Genomic DNA, 14,073 nt, shown 5'->3' on the forward strand with positions numbered 1-14,073 from the left:
GGAGTTGACACAAGCACAAGTACTTTTTAATATTATTTCTTTAGCGTAGGTAGAAAACAATAACAATATTTTGTTAAAGAAATGTGCTATTTTTAAATATTACAAAATAACTATAAAAAAAAAAAATATCGTTGCTAAACTTGTTCGGTTATTTTATTCTCGACTGAAAAAATATTAAAAAACATTCAATACAATATAAGCCGGTTATTTCAGTTTGAACTAAGAATAAGTAAGTCGAGTTTCAAATTTCGGTTAAGTAGTTTTTCAAAAAAAAAAAAAAAATGATAAGGTATTTTTATTCATATTATTTTTTTTATGTTCGGATAGAAAATATCAAACCGGTAAAATACACTAGCTTTGAGTAGGTTGTTTGTGAAATAAAAAAATAAAATTTTTTTCAAAACTGATTCCTTAGCAAAAGCGACATCAAATTGAATAATATTATATTATATTTTATACATACACAGGGTTTAGGTTGGTTCTAAGCCGTCGATGATCCGTCGTTTGTGGAGTGATGAATTTCGATAAAAAAATTATGTATATTTTGTTTTAAAATAATTATATTTATGAATTTTTGTTTGTTTTTTCTAACTTCGAAACTGAACCGAAAGCGGAGAGCGCTCGTCGTCGACTGATAGACCCATCCGACGGCATGAGGCCCGCAGGTTTCGTTCAACACTGTGTTCCGTCTCCACACAAATACATTAGAAGAAGAAGAAGAAAAAAATCCATATACAAACACAAAAATTTCCCACCCAGACGAATCGAGATTAGAAATTATTATTGCGTTATGGTGTTCAGCGCAGAGCCGCCGCCGCCGCCGCCGCCTGCCCATTAACATGATTTAAGTGCCAAATTATTACCATCGGTCGGTATCGAAATTAATAATGTCAGACTACACACTTATGTTGGACCGACGGGAATATTTAGGAAAGAAAAAAAATACAACGTCAAATCCTGACAGCAGCAGCAGCAATCAAATGACAGATAACCCTGGCGCTTTGCAGAGCAAATACAGCATAATATCAAAGACCGAATTATTATTATTATAAGCAGTTTTGACAGAATAAACTAACGAAGATAAACGCTGTCACACACAAACCCTATCCCCCCCCCCTCTTATCCTCACATAATCTTTCTCGGATGGATTTAAAAGAGGATTTGAACGGCCGTCAAAAACGTTCAAAGCACAAAACGCTCTCATTGTGCGTTATAAGTCCTTTAAGGACGACCGAAATGAAAAAAGATTATAATATTATTATCATTGTACTGACAACATCATCAGGGGCTCTCAGTGGAATGGTGTCCACGACTCGAGTCGTTTGCACTGTTCTACTAATAGATATAGACAACCGAAATAGACATTTTCGGGGGGGGGGGGGACAATAGACAATCGGTGTAACATGGTGTAAATGTATTGAATCCAGAACGTTCAAGAGACTCGGAATAATGTTTGCTTGTGATTTTATAAGATGCTCATCTTTACAGAAATGTATTATGAATATTTTTGTTTATTTTATTGGACCATATTAAGTTCATCCAACACAAAATGATTACATCTATTTGGCCGGATACGAAACTGATTGTTTTTTTTTCCCATTTATTGGTTGTGGAAACAGCGTTTGAAAATGTTTTTTGCACTTCAGTGATATTTCGGATTAATGACCTTAACAATTGGTCGATAATGACTACAACAGTTGAGTTTACACGTTGTCAATTATTATTTCCGTGTTAATGGAATTAGACTCAGAAAATGGAATTTTAAAATTACTTATTGCATCGCGATGGCCGCAATGTTATATTTTCTAAATATTAACAATTACTAAAAAAAAAAAAGTCATGAGAAAATAACAACTATTATAAATAAAAATTACACGATAGTAATAAGAACAAAGTAAGTGTATGGAAAAACACACGCACACTCACACACGGTTTACATAACTAATCGCTTATAATATTGACTACATTAAAGTAAATAACAGCTATACAATGTTGCTTCGAACGATTAGGTAAAATTGAATGTTTGTAAAATATGATAATAACGGAACGAAATCAGAAGATGAAAAAAACTATTATCTATTGTAGGTAACCAACATATTATTTCCAGCACGCCTATATCGGTTAATCGGCGAGTGAAGTGCATGATTTGACCTTTGCCGGCGAATATGAAACGTTATGGCCTACTTTTATGATATTATTATAACGATTTAAATCAATATCCGAACCTGAACGATGAACACATCGTGCTTGATAACTAAAAAAAGATAAACCCTTAATTATACACATTCATTAGCAACGTCCAAAGCGTCCAAATATCAGTCTAGAAGAACTGATTATGTGGTGTGAGGCGATTCTACTGCCAATGATTCAGTTAACATTGAAATAATACAATTTGTGTAAATTTTGTAAAATACATTATATCTACATAGTTAGTTTAAAAGATTACACATATTTACTATTATTTTACATTCTTGTGTTTCTGATTGTAGTTCGTTAACATTTCCAAACGTTCTTTGTTTGAATGTTCGAAAGTTTTTTGTTATAACACATAATTGAAAAAAAATTGCCATCGAGTAAAAAGCGATAAAAACCATTCAATTTTTTTATCGTTAAAAAAATTATTTTGTTTGGTCTTCGTCGATTCGTTATTGGTATGCATAATATTGTGTTTGCTGATAAGTTTAGATTGTTGTAATTACATTTTAATTGCTTTTTGGCAGAAATATTCGTTGTAAACATTGTAATTGACTTTTTAAAGCCTTGCTTTTAGCCAAAACGAGCCCGCGAACAAAGCGGAGAGCACCATTTTGATTTCAAATTAAATTAAATGTAAATCAGGCGAATAATATTATGCAACTTGATTTTGGAACTAGAACGAATGTATAGGCTATATTTTTCGTTTAATCCAAATTCGGCAACATAATCGTTGGGTTTGGTTATAGTGGTTACATATTTTATTGCCCGACTTACTTGGCCAGGTTTTTTTTCCCTTCATTTTCTACTCGTCGAAATAGACACAAAAATCGAATTTTTAATTGAACCGGTATTGCTAATTAATGAATTACCATAATGTATGTTACCATACACTTAGATAAGATATAATAATTTTACAACCTATTAATGTGTTGTTGATATTAAACTATTCCACTTAGCAAACTTAGAAGAATTCGGTAATTTAACCTAGATTTTAATTTTTTTCTCACGTTAATTATAGTTATTTAAAAGTTAGAACAATGAGTTAAAATTAATTAATTAAGTATGTGTACTTTTTTTTTCAATTGTCATACTACATTGTCTTGTTTAAATTATGTAATTGGGACCTAACCCGTTTAGAATTTCATAAATAATTAAAGCTTTCTTGCGAGACTAATTTTTTTAAGGTTTTTTAAAAAAATACCTACAAAACTTGTATATTTTGTTCATAAAAAAATGGCGATTTCGTTGTACCTTTACAGTGTATAGTTATTCGCCGAGCTTACACAATTGAAGAGCTTGGAGCAAACAACCAGACAAGTGCACTTTTTAAAATCACTCAAAGAACGATTAAAATAAAATTCTTATTCTCATTTACTACCGTGGATGATCTAAGATATTTTCTGCCGTGCTAAGCCACTAAGCGACTTTACTTTGGTCAAACTTAACTTTTCGGTGTGCGTAGAAAGATAATTTGATTTTTAATTTAATTTTCTCGAAAAAAATACCGCTAATTCCAATAATTTTAGCCGGTTAAAATTATTTTTAAAATATAAAAAAAAACAAGGCGAGTACAAAAAAATTGTCTGCGGTCAGAAGCAAATAGTAGATGCCTCTCGGTGACTTAGCACGGTAGTTTTGACATGGCCAAAGGCTTCTCACGTGCCAAACCGTTTGGGGTTTTTTTATTGCTATTTGAGAAAATAATAATATCAACTGCTGTGTGTATACTTACGCAGCGTAGTCTGCGACCGGTGCTGGCTGTTTCTCGATGGGGCAGACGTTGTCAAGGCTGCCGGCAAGGTCTTCGGAAGGGCTGCTAACGGCAGCGGTCGCCTTCTCCTCCCCTTCGGCGCGGCTCGGGTCAGCGGACCCCGAATCCTGAAACAAGTACAGAAATTGGCTCAAATCGCAATCAAGACAAGCGCAAACTCATCACCATGTTGGCAGAACGTACAGCGCAAACGGACTGTCGCCGTGGCCGGAACGAACCCAAATGAAATATTATGTGTGTGCTGGCTCGTATAAACTGATCAGAGATGTGTATTATCAGCAGCTGTCACCGCCATAAAATCGATGCGATAAAGATTGATGACTGTCTGTACAGAGACCTAACCGGGGTCACACAGCGACACACACAGAAACGTTATCTAAGCGAGAAGTACTCGTCTGTCCATAATATTATTATACAGTACCTTTAGTTATTAGCATAAATTATTATAATACTATTTCAGAAAAAAAAAACCGTATTATGTAGGGATGATAATATTCTTATGGGCGCACATTAAACGCCGGTATACAATGCACAGAAGCCACCGTAGAAAGAAAAAATACTTTATAAACTCCCAAGACCTATGTAAACCGGTGTTACAGTATAATTTTTTTTTTTTTTTTTAAGTACACACAATATGTATAATTTATATTATTTTAAATCCCGGTCGGGTCCGGTACGAGATGATAGTAATATTTAGAAAAGCAATAAACCGGAGAAACGTTAAGGACCGCGCGCGGTCGAGGTCGATTTTTAAAGAGGTATTATTACATGATTAAATTTTTTTTTTTTTTTTTTTACGAGCTTAGAAGACGTCCAAATTAACCGATTCACATAAACAATTTTTCACATCTTGTCCCCCCGGTCTTCTTAATGATTTTTTATCGTCCTGTTGTGCCGATTCGGCGGTGATTTTTTTTTTTTTTAATAACGTTGATTATAATAAAAAATCCATAACAAACCAGACACACTGCACCGAGAGCCAATGACCCGAATCCGTCCGGACCGGCCGCGTTTACACACACACACACACATTTGTATACTATAAATTTTGTCTTTTTATTATTATCGTTATTATTCAGCTAAAAGAGCGGTTTGTCGAGTCACCTCGAAAATAAGTCGAACCCGACGGTGCACGATAGTGTAATTTATTCTTTTTCACGTGGAACGCTATTAGCATTGCACGCGTGGCCAACCCCCTAATAAAAATATATCCATATGTAATAGTCTTTCTTAGGTGCTCGACGGCCAACAGGGGGGGGGTTCCGTCGGATTTTTATCCGAAAACCAGATTTTATCACATATTTTACATGTCTAACACGAAAACATTATAATATTATGTACTCCCCCCTCACCCCCCCCCCCCCCCCACAAGAGTGATGTTTATCAGTTGGTCCGGGAAAACGTGCACGAAGAAGATAATAAAGTAGTACTGTACATACAATATATATTAAATTAGAACTTGTGATTTAAGAAGTTCCGTATAAGCAATTGTTGTATAACTCTCAATTTTTTATTTTTTTGTAGCAACAAAAATGTATTTACAATCTATACAGATTGTACGTTAAGTGAATGAGAGGATACAGATAATAGGTAACACGGCAGAGAGGATATGGAAAGACACTCGGCAGTTTATACAACTCGACTAGGAAATCGATATTGTTCAAATCCTCAGTTTAATACTTATCTTATCGGTACGTTAATGAAGGTTCTTTGCGGATAATTAATTATTTTATTAGGCTATCGTGGCGTACAAATAAAACGGTGTCCAATATTTTGCTTGAAATATAAACCAGCCTGTTTGTTTTGTAATGGCTGCAGAATTAAACAATTTTGAATACAATGAAAAAAAAACCAAACTATAAGACATACCTACATAATAGGTTTTTGTTTTCAAACAGGTTTTTTTTAACAGGAAATTCTTTTAACTATTAATAAACATTAAACTAACGGCCGAGACATCAACAATAGCCGATGGCATATGATGAGTGATATTGTTTTTGATATATTTCCAAAATTGTAAAACCTCAAGGGACTACTATTACAAAAATACCAGACAATTTTGAAAAATTGCTTGTTTTATTTATATAATAATAATCATGGATGCGTGTACAAGTTATTTCGGTTAGTAGTTATTGAAATGGCTATTAATTAAATTCGGACAAATAAAAATAGTTTTTTACATTTATTTTGAGCCTTTATTAAAATTAGAATAAAATTGTAATAATTATCGTTTGACATTTTTACAAGTTGTATTCAAACTGAAATTATTTAAACATTCATCAGGTTTGGTTAGGTCCCTCGTTCTCGACGGTATTCCTTCTATTGTGCGACGTCAGCGGCTATAATATAAATTGAGATGACAGTAAGTCGATTGGCGGTGGCGACGGTAAAACGTTGAATTTTCGTTGTATTTTATTTCTCTTAATCCTCGTGTCGGTGTCGGTGGGTTAGAGGCACTTAAGACCGACAAAAGACGGCAACCCCAAGGCCAAAGGACCGGATGGGGGAAATAAGACGCGCGCAATAACAACAATACCTACAATTGTTAGTAATTATTATGATTGCTCAATATCATCATCTCGGTCAGCCTTGTAATGGCCTGGTATGATTGTTATTTCGGTTGTGTACGGTGCGCGACATATTTTATTCAATTTGCCGACATCCGACGAACCGTTTCCGGCACGTTATTGCGATGTACGCATTTAAATGTTATAATATTTAAAAAAATAACAACCGTACCGCATTCTACTTGCTCGGCCTCGCAGTAGTCGTCGACGTTGGCTGTTGACAGAAGATAACGTCGGCTAATATTGACTGGCACATTATATTATTGTACAATATATTATTAATACTGTTAGTATATGGTACTCTGCCGACGGGTCAACGGACCCGTTTAATCGAGACCTCCGATTATAAGACATACACACACACGTGCACAGCACTGGAAACGTTTAACAACCTTTATTAACTCGAGACGGCTCGATAAAAAAAAAAAAAAAAATGAATATAATTCGGTCGTTGTCAATGTTTTTATCGTGACCGGTCTTGGACTCATAAGCCACGGCTATAGTGTGTCGTGGAGGAGGCGCTATTTTATCGCCGTCACAGTCACGATCGGTTGCTTATTTTAATTTTTACTCCCCGACCTAAACAGAGCTGTCTCACAGATTGCACAAACCCAGATAGTGCACTCGCTCCGTGGTAAAACAATACCGATTCGAATAACGATTAGTTCAACAGCTGAACTCAATGCATATAAGCAACGAGTATTGCCTATAGTAGGTCGCCATTTTGCGAACGGCTATTGTTTTTATATATAATGGAGTTATCATCGTGTTATCACAGACTATGTATCGTGGAAAAGCAACGTAGCGTTTTTACTTTCTACGAAATTGGTACACATAATTGGTGCACATTCTTATCTAAAACAGTGAAAAAATCAATGACTGGTAGCGCCCCTTGTGAATAAATCGTGAAACTCGTCACCTTTCACTGATTATCCTTGTTATTTGCAGTCGCGTCAATGATAACTGCCGGTTTATCTGTGAAAGATCAACGATTCATTCGTCTTTTGGTCACGCTGACCTGAGGTTATTAAAATTTGGCTACATATCTTTAATTGCATTTAAACTGTGGCCATATGTGAACTGTAAATTCGACGAAAATTTTCCATCTTTCTGGATGTCATGTCTTTTGTAGGAATTCCCAACGTTGGACGGGATTTTACGAAAATCGGATCCACCTCAAACGAGTCAAGTCTTACCAAATGAGTTTTCTGCGCTTGAAATTCGGTGAAATTCGTTGGAAATAATGTTCTTCAACGATGAACGTAAGAAAAAAAGTAAGAAAATATTCTGATTTCAATTCAGAGACATTGCATACGAAAATCGTTTACCGAACAAGTGGTATAACAACTGTCTTGCACAATAGTTGAAATCACTAGCAAATGTAAATTTCTATACTAAACCTAATCTAACCTAATCCTACCAAATAGCACCAGCCCTTGTATCTTCAGAGGAGTTCTCATTGTTTCCGATTGCTGTCTAATGGAATACTTCACTCTAGATTAGGGTAACTCCATAAAATTAAAAAAGGAAATCACGAGAGTCTCTCAATGGACAAAAAAGGCCTGCACAGTAAAAGCCTATTCAACGGGAAAAATATTACCAGGGGTTGTTTTGTGTGCGTCGCCGAGTTTTGTATCGATTTTTCTCGGCTCAAGGTCTAGGGCAAGTTTACCTGCTGCTACGGAATAGGATAAAATACGACCAGAAGGGTCCAGCAGAGTGAAACGAAAAGGGTCTGACGACCACGAGGTTATTTTGAAAATGCCAACACAATATTTTATTAGTTGCCAGGCCGACTTTCGCTCAACCCGAACGGACTATTTTCACGCAAAAAGCAAATTAATACTAAAACCAATCAAGAAGATTAGGCAGCATACTACCAGTAGTCGACACTGGCGGAATCGGATTCATTAAAACCATCCATAGAAATATTTAATACTAATCAATTAGATTGGGTTTGGCACTATGATAAAAATGGAAAATGTTTAAAAGTTAATTAGAGTCTCGTAGGTCTGATCAGACAAATTCATGAAAATCCCCAAAACAAGGACCTCGTTGACTTGAAAGGTATTTTGGTTTTACATTTTTTTTTTTCATCATCTACAAATTTGCATTGCGGACAGGTGTTCGACACGATTTTATTGACTTTCAGAACAATTTCCACAGACCCGTGACCCAGCCCGGTCGCTACCGATTTTTCAACTAGATTAGCTGGTGCCAAAAATAGCCGATTGATTTGTATTTATAATAAATAATAACATAGACTGTGGCGTCTAGACGGGAAAATGAGGGTTTTCATCGAATCGCCGTTACGTCATAATAATGATATGGGTATAGTTACAATAATAACCGCGTGTTAGTACACTGGTAACAACCGGTAACCGCGTGAAAACCACATTGGAATTCGGAATGCTCCCGTCGCGTCGATTGGTCGTCACGGGAATGATTAATAACGATAAAAGGCGCGGCCGCCGGCATTGTATAATAGCTCTGTTATTATTAGCATTATTATTATTTTAATTCGAGAGGAGATAGTAGCAGCCGCTGCTGTCGATACTGCTACTAGGTTATTATTAATTTTTTTTCACCCGTCTGGATATTATAATAATAATTGTATTATCAAACATCGACCGCGATCCGATAACGTTATTACAATATTGTATGGCCGAAAAAGTCGAAATGGTCGGTATCGCCCGAAACAATGAGGTCAAAAGGGGCGGCGGCGGCGGAGAGGAATAAATTCTGTAAAACATTTTTCAAAAAAAAAAAAAATGTAAGACGGTCAACGACCTTAACGGCGGTCGAGTTCACCTGTACAAACTATTACTTACTCACTACTGGTAACGATAATAGTATCGTGTGCAATGCTTTCACCGAGACGCGCGGCCCAAGGCGAAATTTCTTTCTTTCTTGTATTTTTATTTTTTCTTCCTTTCTTTGCCACCGCCATTACGCGCGGCGTTACACTTTTACAACGCCCCGACACACGCGGTATCGCCGCCACGAGACGGACGTCCTACGCGCCATTACGCTACTACTATTATTAATATTGTTATTTAACTGCTACTGGTAATAATAATAATTGTTCCTCGAACCGGCACCGCCTTGCCCCGGACGGCGTTGTCCGAGATCGTAGGGACAAAACCTTAAGTCTCTGCAATCAGGAAAAAAGGCGTTTCCGCGTAGGCGTTTGACGCAAAGGCGTCGTCCGCAGTCGGTGTATTGGCAATATCAGTTCCACGATAAGTATAGTAACTACTGTAATTTTAGAACCCCCTTGAGATTTAAAATCTTCCCCGACCCATATTCTGTTACAATTTTAGAATTGCTGGCCACTGGAGACGCACCACTGCGCTCGTAAACAAATTTTAAACACCTAACAAATGATTGGAACCGTTCGAATTTTAAATTATCAAAAAAAAAAAAAAGGTAATTAAACGAAAACCTGTATTTGTTTCGACTAATTATGAAAATAATTTTTGTAACGTATTATTTGAAAGAATAAATAAAAAGTGTTAATTGAAAAATTATCACATGGAATTAATTAAAAAAAAATATCCATATTAATAACTCGTCGTTTCCATTATGCATTATTTAAATTAAAAACGCTGGGGTGTGATTCGAGGAACTCAATTTCCTTGTATGGTCATTTAATTTTATATTTAAATTTCATTAATTAATGCTGTCTTATGAATGACTTGTGTGAACAATAGATTTTGGTAATGAGTACGTCGTGTGAACCGTTGAAAAAATAATTCATAAGAGTGAAAAGTATGACCGAATCGAAGACGAGTTAAAGAAGATTGTTTGGATAGTATGAATATTTTCGTTTTGTTACTGAAAGACGAGGGCTCTCGAAAAAGAGGGCTTAATATATTTAAAATTCTATTATTTCATTTAATTTTCAAGATTAAAGTTGCCAATCGGTTGTGTAGGTAAAACAAAGTGATCGAGAGAAAAAAAAGCTATTATAATTTTACACGTCTCCGTACTTACCAGGTACTTAATAAAAGGGAAAGTGTAGGAAATTGTTGCAGATTATACTAGTATTATGTGAACACAGCCAGTGTGAAACAACGTGGGTCTTTGTCTTTTATAACGCGGTCCGGCTCTATTTTCGTACCAAAATACACTGATGTCTCGGTAGACGACTGTGACCGGATTTAGCTTATACACAGGCCAAAGAACGAAATTAATAGCGGACACCTTATTTGCATATATTTACAAAGGCGATTTTCCGAATTTCTAATAAGCGTTTAAAATATGCAAAATTCCAAGTCCTACCAGATAGAAATCGAAAATCGCCTTTTTAAATAATACATTATGTAGATTGACGGCTTCTAACCTTTGCAACAATTCTTCTTATTGGATACCTTTGCGTGTGAAAAACAATTGGGGTTCCTCAAGCTTGCATCATCCAAGACGGGTTTTGCGTTCCAAAGATCATTTCGTATCAGTAACCTCGCATCAGTTGTCGAGGAAATATCTCATCCCCACTATCAAATCCCCTTCACCGCCCATTTGGGACATTTTCAACACTGCGGACACACTGTCCTGTCTTACCCTCAGGTCGCCCTCTACTCCGGTCGGTGTTGAAAATCCGGGATCGGTTAGGATATACACAGTGATGGACGGCGGTCTGTCGGTAGGTACGTTCAATAGCGAAGTAATATCCGAACTAAGTGTTTTTTTTGGGATCCAATAGGCCGGCGGTGGTTAACCTCGACCGTGTTGAGACCGGCTAGAATATATTTTTAATATTTTTTTCCCCCTTTTTGCTGCGCCCACGCACACGGACGAGAGTCGGCCCGATGATAGATTGTGCCGCACCGAATAATCCTGTGAGTGAGTGAAACACGTCCAGACCGTGTGCCAATATATATATATATATGACGTTATATTAATATTGTATACCGCACAATATATAATAGAGTATATTATTAATATAAGAGGGAACGACCCAAGAGTGACCGTAGTACCGATGTGGCGGAATCCGGATGAGCACAGACCGTTACCCGTAACTTAAGTACCGATTTAACATAAAAATAGCGTTCCGTTTGATTTGGCGTTATTAAAATAATAAAAACCATCCGGGAATTCGATACAAGTTATACACACAAACACAATTTTTCGGTGTTAACCGCTTTCTAAAATACGAAAATAATATATTCCCATTGTGTGTGTATCGGCGACGCGTTCTATTTATTTAATCTGATGGCCAACGCCGAATGGGAAACGGTTAAAATACAATAATATTATACATAAACCACACAACGGCCGGTGGGTGTGCATCACAATGTAGGTGTACCCAAAATATATACCTATATTGTGTCATCAAAACCAATTGACTAGTTTGGTAAACCTAACAAACCAAAGGACCCGTGTGTGGTGTGTGTAGTGTTCCAAATCGGCGCATTGTGCATCCTATTTTATAGTACCTACATAAATCAAGTGACATGAAAATCGTTGTAGGTATCTAATCACACACAATAATAATAATTGTGTGGAACGACAACCGCTCTAATCGACTACGACAATAGTGTATAGAGTTATCTATATTTAGTGGATTTTTCTTACCTTCTGAGCCGTCCGTTTTGTCACTTTTTCGTCGACCTTTGGGTCCTCTTTCGGGTTTTGCCGGGCCGGCTGGTTGTTATTATACTTGTCGTTTGAAGCACTTGAAAAAAAAAATCATAATAAACGTGTAAATTAAAAAAAAAAAAACAGGCGATAACAATAGGTAACAGGTGTTATGTTTGGCGATTATGCAAGTCAACAATTATTATTCTATTATATGCGACCAACACACAGGGTTCGGAGTAAGAACTTGAAATGAACGTGGTATATGCACCTACGAAGGGACTATACTGATTGGGAGGTTCGATGGAATTATAAATAATTAGTGTTTAAGAGGCAGTTTTGGCGCTGTGCCAATTAGCAAGAAAAATGAGAGGAGACATATTGTTATTGTTCAGACGGTATGGACGTGTCGAACGTAGAGAGAAAAACAAAATAGTATTAATCGAGTGAGAGAATTAAGAAAAATGGACGTTTCAACGGGTACAGCGGAAAAAGAGAGTGGGTGGACAATTTGTACAAAGACGTCGATAAAAAAAAATTAACTTAACCCGACCTTGGAGGGAGAGACAATAGAGGGCCCCGGTCTACGATATTATGCCAAAAAAAAAAAATTAAAGAAAAAAAGAAATGAAATTCAAACCACTTATAATAAATAGTTTGTTTTACCAAGATGATTGACGACGGAAAGGGTGTGGTGGCTTTATGGAATTTCCGACAAAAGGCTCGACAACGTATTGGCTACCACTTGAAAGGGTCCGATTTGATTTTTTTAAGTTTGTTGGATTTTTTTGGAATAAAATCAAAACATATTGTGTGGAAATTTTACAACGTTAAAACACATTTTTTTTTAAAAATTTCAAACAAGCAAAAAAAAATATTCCAAAAAAACACAGCAAATAGGCCGACAAACCAGAAAAATGTTTTTGTAATCTTACAATATAAGACCACAGGACTGAAATTGACTTTAATTAAAACATATTTTTGTTGGCTTCGAAAATGCTCAAACTCTAAATCGAATAATTAAGTAGGTTCTCCAAAATTAAATCACTCTTGTTCTAAAAAAAAGACTGTCACTGTACAAAGTCGTTGTGAAAAAAAAAAAAAATAATTGAACGTCGCTTGTTGATTATTTTGTGACATGTCTTATTAACTTATTTTTACTCGCTATTAGACTTAATTTGAGAAACAAAAATATCTGCTCGTTTGACACGTGGCGTGTAGCGAGTATCTGGTGTTGTCGGGTCAAAGTAATTAATTTTTTATCGTTAGAAAACGTTTGCGATTCCGACGTTTTATCAAATACAACAATAATAATTCATTTCTCTTAAGTCGAAAACGCCGTAACTCAGGATTTGGAGAAGGCCAAAAAAATTATAATAATATATCACTATACCCGAAGAGATTGAATCCTTCGCGCCCGTCCAAAGGGGCGACGCATTATAAAATATACTATTATCTATACGGGAGAGTATTGTTAAATGAAATGAAACGGTTGAAACGTCAACAACTCGTTCCTTGGTGGTATATTATAATTTTTATTTTTATTTTTTTGCCCATTATGAATAATGTGAACGTTGACCTCTGTTGAGCTTATACAAATCTAATCAATTATTCGACTTTTTCCTCGTGTCGTTTTCGCTATCGTCGGTAAACCGCATAAGTATGATTTATGTAAAAAAAATAAATAAATAAAAAAAATACCCGTACGGTTGAAATCCCACGCTTGTATTATTTTTTTTAAATATAATATAAATATACGGATGTGTTTAATTTGAAATTCAATTTTCGTCGGAATATATTTTACCGGGTCAGACGCGACGAACACTGATTGATTAGTCGAGTTGATAAAAACTAAAATATATTATACACACACAGTCTGACAGACATGTCTGGCCGGGCTAACTGAAGGCTAGCGAAATACAAAAAAAATAAAAAAATGATTAAAAATATGTTCATGCC

General features: G+C 35.8%; 1 protein-coding gene across 1 annotated transcript in view; it reads right to left on the reverse strand.

Annotated features, from left to right (window-relative positions):
- Positions 1-14,073, reverse strand: part of LOC126839541 (uncharacterized) — a 56,185-nt gene that overhangs the window by 18,067 nt on the left and 24,045 nt on the right. Inside the window, exons 6-7 of the mRNA XM_050574904.1 lie at positions 12,112-12,211; positions 3,929-4,074 (exon numbers count right to left, since the gene is read on the reverse strand). Of these exons, the coding sequence (XP_050430861.1) occupies positions 3,929-4,074; positions 12,112-12,211 (246 nt within the window). The remainder of the gene's footprint in view (positions 1-3,928; positions 4,075-12,111; positions 12,212-14,073) is intronic.

This window comes from Adelges cooleyi, unplaced genomic scaffold (genome assembly GCF_023614345.1).
Source record: "Adelges cooleyi isolate 19-005CV unplaced genomic scaffold, UGA_ACOO_1.1 ACOO_flye_CR_arks_rails_tigmint_CR_PRNA_306, whole genome shotgun sequence".
Lineage (NCBI taxonomy): Eukaryota > Metazoa > Arthropoda > Insecta > Hemiptera > Adelgidae > Adelges > Adelges cooleyi.